The 18,501-nt window shown below is 44.0% G+C and overlaps 1 protein-coding gene across 1 annotated transcript; it reads left to right on the forward strand.

Moving 5' to 3' along the window:
• Positions 1 to 3,837: 3,837 nt before the first annotated feature.
• LOC115173507 (glyceraldehyde-3-phosphate dehydrogenase) lies at positions 3,838 to 10,445 on the forward strand. Its single transcript, XM_029731650.1, has 12 exons — positions 3,838 to 3,968; positions 4,491 to 4,536; positions 6,832 to 6,931; positions 7,040 to 7,149; positions 7,414 to 7,504; positions 7,759 to 7,874; positions 8,126 to 8,207; positions 8,308 to 8,459; positions 8,646 to 8,724; positions 8,876 to 8,959; positions 9,521 to 9,618; positions 10,149 to 10,445. Exons 2-12 carry the CDS (start codon positions 4,514 to 4,516, stop codon positions 10,216 to 10,218), a joined length of 1,005 nt encoding a protein of 334 aa, XP_029587510.1. The 5' UTR covers positions 3,838 to 3,968; positions 4,491 to 4,513; the 3' UTR covers positions 10,219 to 10,445.
• Positions 10,446 to 18,501: the final 8,056 nt, after the last annotated feature.

An 18,501-nucleotide genomic window follows, 5' to 3' on the forward strand; every position in this document is an offset into this window, starting at 1 on the left:
TGGATGTTTCCTTTATTTTGGCAGTTACCTGTATGTGGAATTTATTCATGGGTAGAGATTATTTGGAAGATTCTTTTTACAAGAATACTGGGTACGAACGCCAAGAAGCATTCAGAGGCCTGTTGCAAGGGGTTCTGAGGCATAGGTTCTGAAGAGCAGAATCAAAACCCTTATTCCTGAACTGTCCCTATGAATGCTGATTTTCATGCAAATGTATCTCTATTTTATTAGAGCATACGACTGCTGAATTCCCTGGAGGCCCTAGTGTCTGCAGGTTTCTGGGTTTTCCTTTCAATTAAGACCTAGGCAACCAGGTTAGGGGAGTTCCTTACTAATTAGTCACCTTATTTCATCAATCAAGTACAAGGGAGGAGGGAAAACCTTCAGACACTCGGCCTTCCGTGGAATGAGTTTGACGCATGTGCCTTAGGGTATCCATTGCACCAAAGCCTTCCAACGCCATTCCTTCAGGGTCAAACGCTGGTCTTTGCTCCAGCACCACTCTATCATGGTATCATCGTTCAAGTCACACACATTCGATAAAACCCACATGGAAAATGAAATTGGCACAGTCCTTCCTGGTTCCTGATACGTTCCATTTTTAGGATGTTATTTGAGCTTCCAACATCCACATGTCTTGACTAGACTGAACTTGGGAGAATGTGGAGTGTAACAATTGACAAATTGATGAGTATCAATATGTAATTGGCTGCAGGCACAATGAACATCAATGTCTCTGCAAATATGGTCACTCACTGAATGGAGATGAGGTGAAATGACAAGCAATAGGCCTGTGGTAGCTCTCCAGCACCCCACATTTGAACCCTTGCAGTAGTTAAATCACATAGACGAAGTAAAGGTCAACCTAAAAATATGGCAGATGACCTTCTCATAATCTGCCAGGCTACTGAATACATATACACTGCACCCTGGGATGGCCTATATCTCTCTATTTATATAGATTTATCATGTCAAAGAGGGTGACATTTTGGTAAGGCGACACCAAAAAGCAGGCACAACTTTACCATGGATATTTTCTGTGATATGGTAATATAAATGTTTTAGGAAATCTTATCAATGTCTTAATAGGCTATGTTAAGGGTGGGCAGATGCTGCCCTGGACTGGCAGCAGCAATCACTTTAATTGTTTATGGGGTTGTCATAGTCATCAGAAAGGGGGAGGTGTAACAGTATAGCTTCCGTCCCTCTCCTCGCCCCTACCTGGGCTCGAACCAGGGACCCTCTGCACACATCAATAACAGCCACCCTCGAAGCATCGTTACCCATCGCTCCACAAAAGCCACGGCCCTTGCAGAGCAAGGTCTCAGAGCGAGTGACGTCACCGATTGAAACGCTATTAGCGCGCACCACCACTAACTTGCTAGTCATTTAACATCGGTTACAGAGGCAATAGGTTCTGTAGGGATATATGCCGTATTCAGAACAACTGGGAACTCGAATAAATACGAGGTCAAATCATGACGTCAGTGATCTTCAGGTTGGAAGGTCGGAGCTCTAGAAAGAGGCCGAGTTCCCGAGTTGGAATTCCGAGTTGGATGACCGTTCAAGTCGATTCTTCTCTGTCGGAGCTAGTGTTTTTCTGTTCCCAGTTGTTTTGAACGCACTGAAGTCAGAAGTCAGAGATTTTCGAGTTCCCAGTTGTTTTGAACGCACTGAAGTCAGAAGTCAGAGATTTTCGAGTTCCCAGTTGTTTTGAACGCGGCAATAAACTAGGGGAAGAGCCCCATTTCGTTCTCTCATTATTATCTCTCTGAGGGAATACCTCCCACTGGACTGTGAGTTAAGGCTAGCTACTGTAGTTCAGGCTAGGTATGTTGTTTTATGCAGCTCCCGTTACCCCGCTGTGTAACATTAAAACACCTTTTGGCATTAACTGTAATTCCCTCTCTGTCCTTTTGTTATTTAAGCTAGTAGGGCTATCCCACTTCTGACACCAATGTAGCGAACAGCAGGGAAGGGAAGTGAACCTGGGTCGCTGGTGTGAAACCCTACACATTGCACGAATACCGATAACCCACTTGGTGGGACTTGTGACGTAGCTCAAATAGCGAGAATCGCCACACTACCCCCCAAATTTGCTGTATTGGTGTCAGAAGTGGGATGGAGCCCGTGAGGCCATCGGAGAGACGTGTACACGTGAGGGATCTGCCATAGAGAAGCGTGGGGACACGGGGTAATGTAGTGACCTTAAAGGGATACTTCGGGATTTAGTCCATGATGCCCTTTATGTACTTCCCCAGCGTCAGATGAACTTGTGGATACCATATTTATGTCTCTGTGTCCAGTATGATGGAAGTTAGAGGTAGTTTTGTGAGCCAATGTTCGCACAATGACTGGAAGTCTGGGTATCTGCTAGCAAGCTGCCCGGTACAGTTGAAACCGGGATTCATCTGTGAAGAGCATGCTTCTTCAGTGTGCCATTGGCCATCGAAGGTGAGCATTTGCCCACTGAAGTCAGTTACAACGCCGAACTGCAGTCAGGTCAAGATCCTGGTGAGGACAACGAGCATGCAGATGAGCTTCGCTGAGATGGTTTCTGACAGTTTGTGCATCAATTCTTCAGTTGTGCAAACCCAGTTTCATCAGCTGTCTGGGTGGCTGGTCTCAGACGATCCCACAGGTGAAGAAGCCGGATGAGGAGGTCCTGGGCTGTGAGGCCCAGTTGGACGTACTGCCAAATTCTCTAAAACTATGTTGGAGGCGGCTTATGGTAGAGAAATTAACATTCTCTGCCAACAGCTCTGGTGGACATTCCTGCAGTCAGCATGCCAATTGCACGCTCCCTCACAACTTGAGACGTCTGTGGCATTGTGTTGTGTGACAAAACTGCACATTTTATAGTGGCCTTTTATTGTCCCCCAGCACAAGGTACACCTGTGTAATGGTCATGCTGTTTAATCAGCTTCTTGTTATGCCACACCTGTCAGGTGGATGATACTGTGTGTGACTGTGTGAGAGCGAAGTCTTGCATTTCACTCATCACAGTGGTTGCTTTCCACTGCTCAGACATTGCATGCATCATCCAATGGTTGCTTGTCACGTCATCGACTGTGTCAGACTGACAGATTGCTATAACATATGATGTGGTTAGCTGATACATAAAATACCTGTCCAGGCCACAGGAGGCAGCTGAGGGAAGGACGGGTCATAATAATGGCTGGAACGGCGGTAATGGAATGAATGGCATCAAACAAATGAAAACCGTGTGTTTGATGTATTTGATACCATTCCACCAATTCCGCTCCAGTCATTACCACGAGCCCGTCCTCCCCAATAAAGGCACCACCAACCTCCTGTGATCCAGTCATAAGATCTGGCAGGCATCAGCAATGCCTAGGCAGGGGAAAGCACCCAATATCTGCAGTGCTGCTCATGGTAACATAATTTGGCTGAGTCTACCTGTATTTCCATGTGTATTAACAATTGTCAAATTGGTTTATCAATCCATCTAACCTCACCTGTTTCATTTATTAGTAGCTATATTGTAAAGAAACAGGAAGGGAGCAGGTTTGAACCCTCGGCCTTCTAGCCCGAAGTCCAGCGCGCTATCGACTGTGCCGCAAAAGCATGCTCGAACTGCAGAGTCGATATCCGCGCTTATAAACCCAGGGTCGTTACAATATTAATGAAATATCAAATTAGGCTTGTAATGAGAACATATATTTTTTTGCCAAGATACGCCCATTTGCAATGCTGCCAATCTAACTAAAACAATAATAATGGGGGTACAAAGCACGACTGTCCACACCGTCCAAATTAATGGTGCAGGTTTTTTGTTCCGTATTTACTGCGGATTGACAAGCCACCGCGACCTTGACATTCTGACCGGGCGTGCGCACGCGGAGGCGTGTCCACGGACTCAATGGGGAGATAAAAGGCGAGCGCACCTTTACTCGTCCCCGCTTCCCCTTGTGAACAAGTGGACAGACAGAGGCTATACAAGAACGGTACTTTAAAAACTTTCTTTGCTCTTTTATGCGTTCCAAAACCAACTTTAGTTGACAGTTTCAAGTATGCCTTAATTGTATGTGATTTACGCACTGTGCAGTGTAGGCCTACCTGGTGTTTTGAATAGCTGTCTTTTAACTTTGGGCTAGCCTACGTGTGTTTTAAATGTGTTTTCTGTGCATGCAGACTTAGTACATTTTCCATGACTTATGTCAACTGTGTACATTAACAAAACACTGCTGATAGATGCCACAGATGTAATGGCCATCTTATTTGTTTTCTCTCTATAGTGACTGTTAATCTGAATCGTAGATCAGTGTTTCCCAAACTCAGTCCTGGAATATGACATAGTAGTGCAAAGCTGATTTCAAATAGCCTAATCAAAGCATGATGCGTTGATCATTTGAATCGGCTGTTTACTACTAGAAGAAAAAACAGGTTTGGGAAACGCTGACATGGCTACTTAGTCAATGTGCATTCTACTCCTACTTGTTGGGTTTTAATTTGTGTTTTATTTTCAGAGTACTATACCATATCAGGCAAAATGGTGAAGATTGGGATCAATGGGTAACCTGCTTTTTGTCAATAATTTAAAAAGAAATTACTGGTTTTTGTATCGGCACTAGAGGACAGAGTTCAAAATCTCACAGAAGAGACCCATGCTTGCATTGCACAAATCCCTTGATACAGTTTGTGTACTTTGGAACCAAGTTGGAGGAAAACTCGTGCCATACTGTAACTACTAGTTCACAAGCCTAGTCTTCACACTTCTCATGTCCATTCTCTACTTATTTATAGTTAAGGTGTCACATCGCCTCTACAGCACTCTTGTATCTCCTCAGCTGTCACATTCCTTTATTCTACCCATCTAATAATATCCCGCTGACCTTGTCAGCTAAAGTTCCGTTTTTTTTTGTTTTTTTTTTTTGAGCTCTTTGACCAATCATATCCTTCTAACCTTTATTTGACCAATAGACTGCTGTAATTGAGCTGCAGGAAGCTAAGATTGATAGAAGCCCTTTCCCAAAATCAACCTGTAATGATGGCCATTTGAAATCTGGGACACGAATGTGCTGATTGACCTATATACAGTATGGAAACGGAACTCTTCACATTGAGTGCAAAATATCCTCCTGACTGTTCAGGTCCCTCAAAGCCTATGTCATAGACTCATAAAAAGGTATTTAGTATGACTTAACTTCATTGATTTAAACAAATTACTTGTTAATGGTAAAGGACAGCAAGGAATTTGCTCCCCAATGCCATTTTTTTTTCACTGGCTCATACTCTTACCAAATAGGCTACTTGTTTTTCATCCTGTTTTTACTCAGTTCTGATGCACTTTGACTCCTTTGGTGGTCAATACATTGACCCTTGTGAACAGGACACCCTTTTAGCTGGGGGTGTGTCGGATTTGTGTCACTGGGCAAAGTTCAAATGAGTTAAACATTGTGGTGATCCTTATGAGTGACACTGAATCCTCAATCACAGGGATTTTATCATCCCCTCAACTTGATTGGTCTGTTTATCACAAGACAAATCTGTGCAGTAATTGGCTGCTAATGTTATGTAAATTAAAGTTATTTCAGCTGCCAGGAACTGACTTAAAAAAAAAAAAATTGGGATATAAAAGAATTCTAGACTATAATCCAGTTTAGTTTGTATTTCAGTGGTGTCTAGGCTTTTCTCAACCACTGACTGCAACTAAAGTCTCCAGCATTCACAGTATTTGACCAATGTGGTCCTATCAGTAATCAGCTAGAGTTAAACAGTAACCATCAGACTTCATTCACTTCACGTAAGGGAGCAGTCCCATGTGGGACTGCTCTTAACTAACTCTTAACTATTCACCCAATTTATGCTGAAACTACCTACACAACTGATGGCAAGATATACATTTAGCTATCCTGAACAAAAATATAAACCCAACTATTTAAAAGATTTTGCTGAGTTACAGGTCATAAGGAAATTGGTTAACTGAAATCAATAAATTAGGCACTAATCTGTGGATTTCACATGACTGAGCAGGGGTTGCATAAACCCACCCACTTGGGTGCCAAGCCCACCCATTGGGGCGCTAGGCCTAGCCAATCAGTTACCCCCACAAAAAGGCTTTAAGACTCCTCAGTATCCCACAGGTGAAGAAACTGGATGTGGAGGTCCCGGGTTGACGTGGTTGAGGCTGATTGGACGTACTGCCAAATTCTTGAAAATGACGTTGGAGGTGGCTTATGGTAGAAATTATTCTCTGCCAACAGCTCTGGTGGGCATTCCTGCAGTCATAGCAATTGCATGCTCCCTCAGCTTGAGACATCTGTGGCGTTGCGTAACAAAACTGCAAATTGTAGATTTGCCTTTTATTGTCCCCAGCACAAGGTGCCCCTGTGTAATGATCATGCTGTTTAATCTGCTGCTTATTATGCTACACCTGTCAAGTGGATGGACTATCTTGACAAAGGCTAAAATGCTCAGAGGGATGTAAACAAATTTGTACACAATTTTACAAAAGCTTTTTGTGCGTATGGAACATTACTGCTGTCATATGTTGCATTTATTTTTGTTCAGTGTATAAAAAAAATGCTATGATTTGAGGGTAATGTCCCTTTAACTGCACAGGCCAACCAAGCTTAAACAGACTAGTCTTTAACCTGCTTTTCCAATTTGTCCTCAACCCCGCACTTCTCATTTCTGGTCACGCTGCACCAACCCAACCATATTGGGCATAAACAAAGACTCTGGGCTGCAAATGTCAAGGTTGGCAGGTGTTGTAGAGCTGCCAGACATGTCAGTTTAGGGCTGCTGCCGCATGCTGGTGTGGTAATATGATACACGAGGATTAACTAAGATTCCTTCTCGTCTCAGATTTGGGCGTATTGGGCGTCTGGTGACCCGTGCCGCCGCCAAGGGCGGCAAGGTCGAGGTCGTCGCCATCAATGACCCCTTCATTGACCTGGACTACATGGTGAACTTCATACCGCATTAAGAAATGCAGTACACATAAACCAGTTTTAGCTGCTCATGTTTACTGTACCACCACTTACTGGCTTTAAAGTCCTGCCCTGTTCCATAGGTCTACATGTTCAAGTATGACTCCACCCACGGTGTTTGGAAGGACAGCGAAGTGAAGCAGGAAGGTGGAAAGCTGATCATTGGCAATCTGCACATCACAGTTTTCCATGAGTGAGTGGGTTTTCCTTGACTTATTTAGGTACATTGGTTCAAATTACAGAGTTGGATGGTTGTGCACCCATATTAAGCTTAGTGGTGGAGTAAAAAAGATTCCTCTCTGGTTCTGGGGAAACTGCCCCAATAACTGAGTGTTCTAGTAGGATAGAACAGGTATATTATGCCTATGGGTTTCACACACATTGGAACATTCTACTTCTGTAATTGGAACGCTAGTTTTGTAGTTTCACCCCAACTTCATCTCGTTGCGTTCTTCAGGAGGGACCCCACCGCCATCAAGTGGGGCGACGCTGGCGCGGACTACGTCGTCGAGTCGACTGGTGTGTTCACCACCATCGACAAGGCCTCTGTAAGTACCTCAGTTCACTAGCAGTAGGAAGACCATGGTCACATGTTTAGGTCGTTAGTGATTTTGGTGTGTTCATTATTATGCATGTTATGCAGTATCAATTACAACCCTTTTTTTTCTTACCTCAACTCCCTTTTTTAGCATTTCACTGGGCTTTTTCTGCTATGTGCTAAAAGTTGGCTGGCTTAGTTCATTCAGTGGCTTTGCATTTCCACAAACTTAACCTTTACCCTCATCCCAACCACCCACCACAGGCACATCTGCAGGGAGGTGCCAAGAGGGTCATCATCTCCGCCCCCAGCGCCGACGCACCCATGTTCGTGATGGGTGTCAACCACGAGAAGTACGACAACTCCCTGAAGGTTGTCAGGTAAGCCTCCTGTTGCGTTACCCTTTAAGGAGCATTGGTAATTCCCTGTGGCCAAATTATGACTTGTAAAAAGAATGGCTGAAACAAACACGCACTTAGTGTGCAGTATTCTCACTCCTTTGTCAGTCCTGAGTAATACTATTTCAATTCAAGTATTTTATTATCAGCTGATTATTTTATGAATTTGTGGCACAATGTTTAATCATTAAATATCTGTTAGTGTCATGTTACTAACAATTATGTCCTCACAGCAACGCCTCCTGCACAACTAACTGCCTGGCTCCCATCGCCAAGGTTATCAACGACAACTTTGGCATCGTTGAGGGTCTCATGGTAAGAATGGATCTTCATTCAGTGTTTGACTTTTTGAATGTCATAGTCCTTTAATCTTAGTGGTGCTCCATGCATGGACTAATGTTGTCGTCTGCCCCAGAGCACAGTTCACGCAGTCACCGCCACACAGAAGACTGTTGACGGGCCCTCCGGTAAGCTGTGGCGAGATGGACGTGGTGCCAGCCAGAACATTATCCCTGCTTCCACTGGCGCCGCCAAGGCCGTGGGCAAGGTTATCCCTGAGCTGAACGGGTACGAACCAATCCAGGACCCTAGTTTTTTTTTAATGGAGGTTTGATGATCATAGTGTTAACTGCTGAGATTTATATAGCCCTAGTGCTTTACTAGGGTTTTGTTTTTTGAAGAAATTACTTGAGGCCCACTTGTGCTCATAATGGTGTGGATTCTGAACCTTTTGTGGGTCTTTCTGACCCACAGCAAGCTGACCGGCATGGCCTTCCGTGTCCCCACTCCCAACGTGTCCGTGGTTGACCTGACTGTCCGTCTTGAGAAGGCCGTAAGTCTCCCAATCAGCTCTAGTAGACATTAGCAAAAGTATGAAAAGGTTGAACTGGGATTTTGGTGCAAGTTACCAGCATTACGGCAACAGGCACTTCATACATTTTTACTAGATTTTTTTTTTTTACCTGTTCGCTCTTCTGCTTTAGGCGCCTTATGACGAGATCAAGAAGGTCATCAAGGCTGCCGCTGAAGGACCCATGAAGGGAATTCTGGGATACACAGAAGACCAGGTAAACATTTCCCCATTCCAACCGTGTCCCAATCTGTCCTTTTCTTGAAGTGTGCACTTGTACACTACTTCCCACGAATTTAAAGTCATTAGATTGATCGAGATCAGGGTTTCATGATCTCTGTCCTGAGGCCCCCCCCCCCCCCGGGCGCATCTTGCTTTTTGCCCTAGCACTACACAGCTGACTCGCATAACCAATTCATCATGGTTTGATTATTTTGTTGTGTTAGGTTGACAAACAAAACGTGCCCCCAGGACTGTTTGGGGAAACCTTGGTCTAGAGTACCCCCCCAGCCAGTCCACATATTTGGTGTGTTCCACAGCTGATTTAGAGGCGCTTGATTAGGCGACAACTTTAATAAGTTGTGCTAGTTCTGGAGCACATCAAATGCATGGACGTAGAGCACACTTCTGGAGAAAGGAGTGATTGGGAAGTAAGGCAACCTTTCCCTACTCCTATGCCATGGGCCTCAAGGTCAGAGGCTGAAATGTCTAAGTGGCAACTCTAGCGAGCGCCAGTGATGGGTTAATCGTTTACACTAAAGCGTGCTGCTCCCCTCAGGTGGTGTCCACAGACTTCAACGGCGACTGCCGCTCCTCAATCTTTGACGCCGGCGCAGGCATTGCCCTCAACGACCACTTTGTCAAGCTGGTCTCATGGTATGTAATAGCAGAAACCTACACGTTGGGCTCACACCAGGTGTCCACCGACTGAAGTTTCATCCACATGTAAAGCTGTGCCTCATTTGCATTGCATGTTGCACCTGTTATAACATTACAAGGGGCAGCATATGTAATAAAGAGCCTTGAGGAACACCGACACTCTCCTTTGATTTGTCAGTTTCCATCCACAAATTGATACCATGCCAGGATCTAAACCAGGCAACAAAAAACATTCAAATAACAAAAGGGCTTATTAAATAAAGTTATTGTGATTGCGGTATGGCAAAACGCAACACAATTTGGAGAAAAAAAACAAATGTTTCAACTTGTGGCATCCAATGCTGCCTAGTGTCAGCTGGACCACAAAGGTGTGACCTGCCTAGTTGAATGCAGTTCATGGGCGTCACTCACTCGGACATGATCAATGTTGTAATTCTGTTCCATCGCAACATTAATTGAATTAGTACAGCCTTAACGTTCCCGTGATTGTAGGTTTTTGTGTTTTCTAACTCTTCTGTCTTCCATAGGTACGACAACGAGTTTGGCTACAGCAACCGTGTTGTTGACCTGTGTCTGCACATGGCCTCCAAGGAGTAAAGTTTCCACACCACACTTCCAACCACTCATGACCTCTTCCTTCTCCTGAACGGACGCCCCGCCAGTCCGATGCCAGAGAGCCTGTAGTGAACTCAATGGGCAACATTTTTCTAAGTCACACCTCTGTTCTGTTCAGTGTGAGGATTGAGTATTTTTGCCTGCAGAATATTTCTGTTTACTACACTGGCTAATTTGCACTCCTTCACAATAAAAGTCCTGTTATTGAACTGTCATCTCATTCTTCCAGAGCACATGTTCATTAGGGCATGCAACTGTTCTGAAATGTTTTGCAATGGAACATTAATGTAAGTGTTCCATTTAGTGCCTCATAAACACCACACTGCGTGGACTAACGTCTCTGCCCCACAGTTCATCCTGTCGCAGAACACAGATACGCGGAACTCTAAGCTGGAGAGATGTGCCAGCCAGAACAGGCTGTGGTATGAACCAATCCATGAACACTGGTTCCTTAATGGGGTTTTTATCACCAGTGATGGATAGGAATTGTATACTGCTTTTCTCTAGTGGAATCTCAATTCTTAAGCAGTCATATGGAGCTGGTCTAAAGTAGTCGACACACCCAATTGCAATAAGTTAAGATGAAACACAGTATTGGACACGGATTCAAACAGGTTATTTTAATGTTTACATTTAAGCCACATTTTGCTTGTAATAGTGTGGATCTAAAAGGAACTAGGACCCGCAGCAAGCTGACTGGTATGGCTTCCGTGTACCCCTTGTCTGGTTGACCTGACAATCCGGCTTGTGAAGACGTAAGCTCTGTCGTTTGCTACATACTTTAGTCAGACTGACATTGTTTGTGGCGAGGAGGAAGTACGAGGGGTGTTGTACAAAATTCATCAGCGACTGGATCATCTAACAGAATCAAAGCTAATGACACGTTTTCTAACTGCCATTTTACCCACGTGTGTTCTGGACCATTCTGACAGCCCCCGAATGTGTTCACATTTGGTGACGGGTCGGGAGGTACTCGGATCCAAACGTTTGGCTGGCACAAGGAGTTTAGGTAGCCAGGCAAGTGTCCCAATCAGTATTTCCTATGCTTTTGTTAGTGGTAACTAGGGTCAGGGTTGGTGTCAATTTAGTAAATCAACTGCAAGTCCAGTGGTCTCCAATGCTACTCTATAGCTAAGTTTCCATCAAATTTTACATTGTCCTGCAAATATTCTAAAATCTGCATAAACAAAATACATTTTCCCACTAGTAGGGGTTCCACCAAATGGACATGTTGCAGATAAAAGCCAGTGTTTGACGTAGTGCACAAAGTTGAAAACCTGGTGATTTTGGGAAAGTTACCGCTCATTGATTTCATGAAGAAATCACTATGACAACTGGATTGGTGTGTGCACAAGCTTTCTTCTGCATTGCTTTCAAATGTGAGATCAGGGATTTCAAGAAAGGAAGTAAGGATACGTTTGTAAGAGTATCGAAAAGGGCCCAAGTTTTTCCTACTCATGTCCTGGGCCTCAAATACAAACTGCAATGTCTAAGCTCAGACACATGGGAGTAGTAAAATAATGAATTTTTCACAACTCATCCTTCAGGTGGTGTCTGCAGCCGCCTTCAGTGTCTGCTGCTCAATCCACTTTCCCTAACATGGCAGCCTTCTCTCCTCCAAAGCTGACATTGACGTGGAAATACACCACCGCCAACCTAAGCTGTGCCACTGGAGCCTTCTCAAGATGGAGGAAAAGAGTCTCAGAGGATTGCGACATCCAGGCCAGAACCAAAATCCTGGTCTACAAACCACTAGTGCTCCCTACGCGACTGTATGGACAACATACAGCAGGCATCTCAAAGCCCTGGAGTCTCAGCACCAAAGATGGCCTCCGCTACATGATCAGCTGGGAAGACCGGCACACCAACACCAGTGTACTTGAGGAGGAAAACATCCACAGCATCCCCACCACCGTTCAACACAAGCTCTGATGGACTGGCCATGTTGTCAGGATGCCCAACTCTCACCTGAAACAGGTCCTGTAATCACTAAACACAGGACAGCTGGCTCCTGGAGGACAAAATAAGTGATACAAGGACAACCTAAAGGCATTAACACGAGGCATAAACAGGTGTTTTAGGCTCAAACATGTTAAGTGATTTAACAACTTTTGAACAACTTCCCTGAATCTTTACCTATAACCTTAGTATCATGTATCTATTTAGAATAAAACTGGGTTGTATCAACCAAGTTACGCTGGAAATCTTATAACATTAGCAAAACAAACCTTTTAAAACATACTATGGGGAAATACTGGGTTGTAGGTCTTGTTAAAGATGACACAATATGCCATATGGATTTGACTGCACATTTTAATGGTGAGACTGCATAACTCACCACCAGGTATCAAATAAATTGGAGTCATTAAAATTTGTTTTTCAACCACTCCCCAAATTTCTTGTTAACAAACCACAGTTTTGGCAATTCGGTTAGGACATCTACTTTGTGCATGACAAGTAATTTTTCCCAACAATTGTTTACAGACAGATTATTTCACTTATAATTCATCACAATTCCAGTGGGTCAGAAGTTTACATACATAAGTTGACTGTGCCTTTAAACAGCTTGGAAAATTCCAGAAAATGTCATGGCTTTAGAAGCTTCGGATAGGCTAATTGACATCATTTGAGTCAATTGGAGGTGTACCTGTGGATGCATTTTAAGGCCTACCTTCAAACTCAGTGCCTCTTTGCTTGCATCATGGGATAATCAAAAGAAATCAGCCAAGACCTCAGAAAAAAATTGTAGACCTCCACAAGTCTGGTTCAACCTTGGGAGCAATTTCCAAATGCCTGAAGGTACCATGTTCATCTGTACAAACAGTAGTACGCAAGTATAAACACCATGGGACCACGCAGCCATCATACCGTTCAGGGAGGAGATGCATTCTGTCTCCTAGAGATAAACGTACTTTGGTGCGAAAAGTGCAAATTAATCCCAGAACAACAGCAAAGGACCTTGTGAAGATGCTGGAGGAAAGAGGTACAAAAGTATCTATATCCACAGTATCTATATCCACTTATATCGACATAACCTGAAAGGCCACACAGCAAAGAAGAAGCCACTGCTCCAAAACCACCATAAAAAAAGCCAGACTATGGTTTGCAACTCCACATGGGGACAAAGATTGTACTTTTTGGAGAAATGTCCTATGGTCTAATGAAACAAAAATAGAACTGTTTGGCCATAATGACCATTGTTATGTTTGAAGGAAAAAGGGGGAGGCTTGCAAGCCGAAGAACACCATCCCAACCGTGAAGCACGGGGGTGGCAGTATCATGTTGTGGGGGTGTTTTGCTGCAGGAGGAACTGGTGCACTTCACAAAATAGATGGCATCATGAGGGAGGAAAATTATGTGGATATATTGAAGCAACATCTCAAGACATCAGTCAGGAAGTTAAAGCTTGGTCGCAAATGGGTCTTCCAAATGGCCAATGACCCCAAGCATACTTCCAAAGTTGTGGCAAAATGGCTTAAGGACAACAAAGTCACGGTATTGGAGTGGCCATCACAAAGCCCCGACCTCAATCTTATGGAAAATTTGTGGGCAGAACTGAAAAAGTGTGTGCGAGCAAGGAGGCCTACAAACCTGACTCAGTTACACTAGCTCTGTCAGGAGGAATTGGCCAAAATTCACCCAACTTATTGTGGGAAGCTTGTGGAAGGCTACCCAAAACGTTTGGCCCAAGTTAAACAATTTAAAGGCAATGCTACCAAATACTAATTGAGTGTATGTAAACTTCTGACCCACTGGGAATGTGATGAAAGAAATAAAAGATGAAATAAATCACTCTACTATTATTCTGACATTTCACATTTTTAAAATAAAGTGGTAATCCTAACTGACCTAAAACAGGGAATTTTCTTCATACAGTTGAAGACGGAAGTTTACTCCAGGTCAATGAACTCTCTCTTCCCAAGTTCACCACCCTGCTCTTACTATGTGGGACACCCCCCAAACCAACCCAACAAACCCCCTTCCTATTGGCTATAACTTGTAGCCAATACTCACTATAGATGAGCAAGCGCACACATTTTCATCAGGAAATGTCCTCTCCTATTTATGGAGTATATAACTGGTTTACATCAAACCAAGTTACTCTGGAATTAGGAAAGCAAACTTAGCAAAACATACCATGGGAAAATACACTGTCACCTCGTCTATCCTCGATCCCACAGCCGGCATCTCGGTACCTCCTTGCCAAAATGTCATACCCTTTGACATATTTAAACTATATAGGCCATCCCCGGGTCGGGTGCACTGTATACAGTAGCATGGCAGACCACGGAGAAGGTTATCTGCCGTATGGTTGACCTTTAGGCTGACCTTTCCTTCGCCTAGGCCCTATGTGAAGTCTGTGCTCTGAAAGAAGATGGCTCAATTTAGAGGAAAAGCCTGATTTCATTTCAACTCACTTTTCTTGCATTCTTGCATACATCTGTAGCATTTAGACCAAGAAGATATACACAGAGATAGATAACTTCTACTTGTCTTAATGGTTTGAAATGTAGGGTGAAAGTTGTACAAGCTACTGTGTGTCCAGTAATTTCAATTCATCTCCATTCAGTGACAATATCTGCAGGGACTCTGATTATGCAGCCAATTTCATACTGTCACTCATCAATTTATCAAATTTAACACCCCAAATTCTCCCTAGTTCAGTCTAGTCAAGACATGTTGATGTTGAAATCTCAAATAACATCCTAAGGATGGCATGTATTGTCTAACGGAAATGTGGGTTTAATCGAAAAAGGGTCTACTTGCAATGACTAAGTTATGTGGTTGTTTTCCCTTGAAAAGTTGAATGCAGAGACTGCAATAAGAGCAGCATAAGAGCATCTGCTAAATAACTCAATTGTAAATGTATGTTGAACAGATGTGTCATGAGTTATGTTATGAAGAGTGGTGCTGGAGCAATAGCCAACATCTGACCCTACGGGAATGGAGTTGGAAGGCGTTGCTGTACATGTCAGAAGGATTTCAGCCAAATTGCCCCTATCCAAATCACTATGTAAACATTTGCCTTGGGCTTTAATTGAGGCATGTTACGACTTGGACCGAAACCATGGCAGGCCCATGGTGGCCACCACTGCGGCCAGGCAGATTCCTACCATGGAGTCTTTCCCTGTATCAACAGTGGTGCCAAAGCCCTCTCCAGGGAGAGGAGCACAGCCGGCCCTGGCCCCAGGATCTTTGCCTGGCCCTGGGCCAACCTCCAGCAGCAATTCTGGATCCACCGTAGATTCCTCTGCTGGGTGATAAGCCCGTAATAAGAAATCATCCTCTTGACTCAGAAGTAGGAATACATGCATGAATGTAATGAATACAACATAAATAATAAGTATAAAATGGAAGTACAGATGGAATGGAATGATAAAAACACTAACAATCGCCCAGTAGAACAATGACCGCTTTAAGATAACAAAGAACTGTATAAAGGCAGCACTACAAACCCAACCCAATACCAAGAATAGGAACAACAATGCCAAACATACATTTGAATACGCACTCAACTTTATGAGAGCAGCTCAGGGTATAGTATGCCATGAGACTCTGACCTGCTGCTGGGAAACCGTGGCTAGTGGGAGAGGTGAGCGGATTTTCAGGGGCAGGCTGTAACGGGATTGACCAATGGGAGGCCTGGCCACTCAGGTCACTCAAAGTTACAGACAGTTACAGGAGGTTGAGATGCAACCCTCCCTCTGCTCATCAGGCTTAAGATGCTCCCAAAGACAAACTGCCTCAACTCCCTTCCTGATCTCTTATATCTGCTTTTGTATGCTACAGAATATTTGCATTTCCTTTTTGTGTAGATTTTTAGGCGATTTTAGATACTTTAAGTGATAAAAATCACTGTATCAGTTAGATGTATTAGTAATCTTGTTGTTCTATCTAGGAGCCTTGCAGCCCGGGCACAGTAAGGAGCTCACCATGCCCCGTTTTATGGCTCTGCTATCTTCTGCAGCAAGGCTAGCGTTTGGGGGAGCTTGAGAAAGAGATGAAGTGAGTGTCAGAGATCACCGGCAGGGGAATTCTTAACAGGTACTCCTAACGGACAGTAGTACAGGAGGAAGCGTGAGAGGAACAAGGGAATGAGGCACAGAGTCTCAAGAGACTCACCGTTCAAGTGACGCCCGCTATCCTCGATCCCACAGCCTGCCTCTCGCTTTCACCACCTTCAAATAAAAAATATATATATATTGGTCACATTCACATGGTTAGCAGATGTTATTGCGAGTGTAGCAAAATGCTTGTGCTTCTAGTTCCAACAGTGCAGCAATATCTAACATGTAATCTAACAATTCCACAACAACTACCTAATACACACAAATCTAAGAATAGGAATGAAATAAGAATATATACATATAAATATATGGATGAGCAATGACAGAGCAGCATAGGCAGGATGCAATAGATGGTATAAAATACAGTATATGAGATGAGTAATGCAAGATATGTAAACATTAACTAGTGATCCATTTATTAAAGTGGCCAATGATTTCAAGTCTGTATGTAGGCAGTAGCCTCTTTGTGTTAGGGATGGCTGTTTAACAGTCTGATGGCTTTGAGATAGAAGCTGTTTTTCAGTCTCTCAGTCCCAGCTTTGATGCACCTGTACTGACCCCACCTTCTGGATGGTAGAGGGGTGAACAGGCAGTGACTTGGGTGATTGTTGTCGTTGATGATCTTTTTGGCCTTCCTGTGACATCGGGTGCTGTAGGTGTCCTGGAGGGCAGGTAGTGCACCCGGTGATGCGTTGTGCAGATCGCACCACCCTCTGGAGAGCCTTGCGGTTGTGGGCGGTGCAGTTGCCATACCAGGTGGTGATACAGCCCGACAGGATACTCTCAATTGTGCATCTGTAAAAGTTTGTGAGGGTTTTAGGTGACAAGACAAATTTCTTCAGCCTCCTGAGGTTGTAGAGGCATTGTTGCGCGTTCTTCAACACACTGTCTGTATGGGTGGTCCATTTCAGTTTGTCTGAGATGTCTACACTGAGGAACTTAAAACTTAATCAAGCCTACTACTGTTGTGTCGTCTACACACTTGATGATTGAGTTGGAGGGGTGCATGGCCACGCAGTCGTGGGTGAACAAGGAGTACAGGAGGGGGCTGAGCACGCACCCTTGTGGGACCCCAGTGTTGAGGATCAGCGAAGTGGAGATGTTGTTTCCTACATTCACCGCCAGGGGGCGGCCCGTCAGGAAGTCAAGGACCCAATGGCACAGGGTGGGGTTGAGACCCAGGGCCTCAAGCTTAATGATGAGTTTGGAGGGTACTATGGTGTTGAATGCTGAGCAATAGTCAATGAACAACATTCTTACATAGGTATTCCTCTTGTCCAGATGGGATGGTGCAGTGTACATTGTGCTGGCAATTGCGTAGATCATTTTTGTTTGTACGTAGGCAATAAATTAGACTCAATTTCTGCATGCATAGTAGCCTACTGTAGTGGTTCTGGGCTCAAGTTCTGGGTTATGCACGAACAGATCCTCTCACTATGCACACCTGTCTTGGGGGTGGGGAAGGGGGGTATAGAGGATCTTGTAAATGTCAACCTCCAGTGACTATTGGTTTTTTTCTTACATGGACTCACACACTACCCTGTCCTCTCTCTCTCTCTCTCTCTCTCTCACTCTCTCTCCAGGTTTATTTTGGTCCAGAGAACATTGATGCTTAGGTTCATGATAAGTAATAAAGAACCTCCAACATTCAGTATCTACACTTTAGTTTCCTTTACATCCAAATTCTCAGAATATAGGATAACGCTAATTTATCTTGCTGCATTAGGCATTCTACAGCTCATGCAGGATATCACATAGCCACAAGCACCAGAACATCACATGCCTCATCATGTCTCAAAGTCAGTGTTGACTTGGACTGAAATAGGTTCCGGTACTCATTTTGGGTTCTGGTACTGTTTATATTTAGGTGCAGGAGCTCCACAATACTTTTGAGCTAATATTCTATAGGAGGAACAGGAGCTCAAGCAGTAGAACATTTGAGGTGCCGGTACTCAGCTCCGATGAGCTCCTGTCCAAGTCAAGCACTGCTCAAAGTGTCATACTCTGAATATGAGCCCGCTTGACTTTAGACAAGTCCAAGTGCAGCTGTGGTCTTACCTTGGCAAAAGGCCAATTGATGGACACACTGTTATCACTCGAAGAAGCATTGGGTTTCATCCCATGTTCTTTCAACTGTCTTTCACTGCAAGACAGTCTTGCAGCCAAGCACACCCAATGCCCTGGAAAAATATTATTA

The sequence above is a fragment of the Salmo trutta genome, chromosome 34, assembly GCF_901001165.1.
Source record: "Salmo trutta chromosome 34, fSalTru1.1, whole genome shotgun sequence".
NCBI lineage: Eukaryota > Metazoa > Chordata > Actinopteri > Salmoniformes > Salmonidae > Salmo > Salmo trutta.

What these genes read in the sequence shown, in the direction of transcription:
- LOC115173507 (XM_029731650.1), top strand. Translation starts at nt 4,514, where the DNA reads ATGGTGAAGATTGGGATCAATGG. An exon ending in TCATTGACCTGGACTACATG is followed by an intron (nt 6,932 to 7,039) that starts GTGAACTTCATA and finishes CCTGTTCCATAG; the next exon opens with GTCTACATGTTCAAGTATGA. An exon ending in CCACCATCGACAAGGCCTCT is followed by an intron (nt 7,505 to 7,758) that starts GTAAGTACCTCA and finishes CACCCACCACAG; the next exon opens with GCACATCTGCAGGGAGGTGC.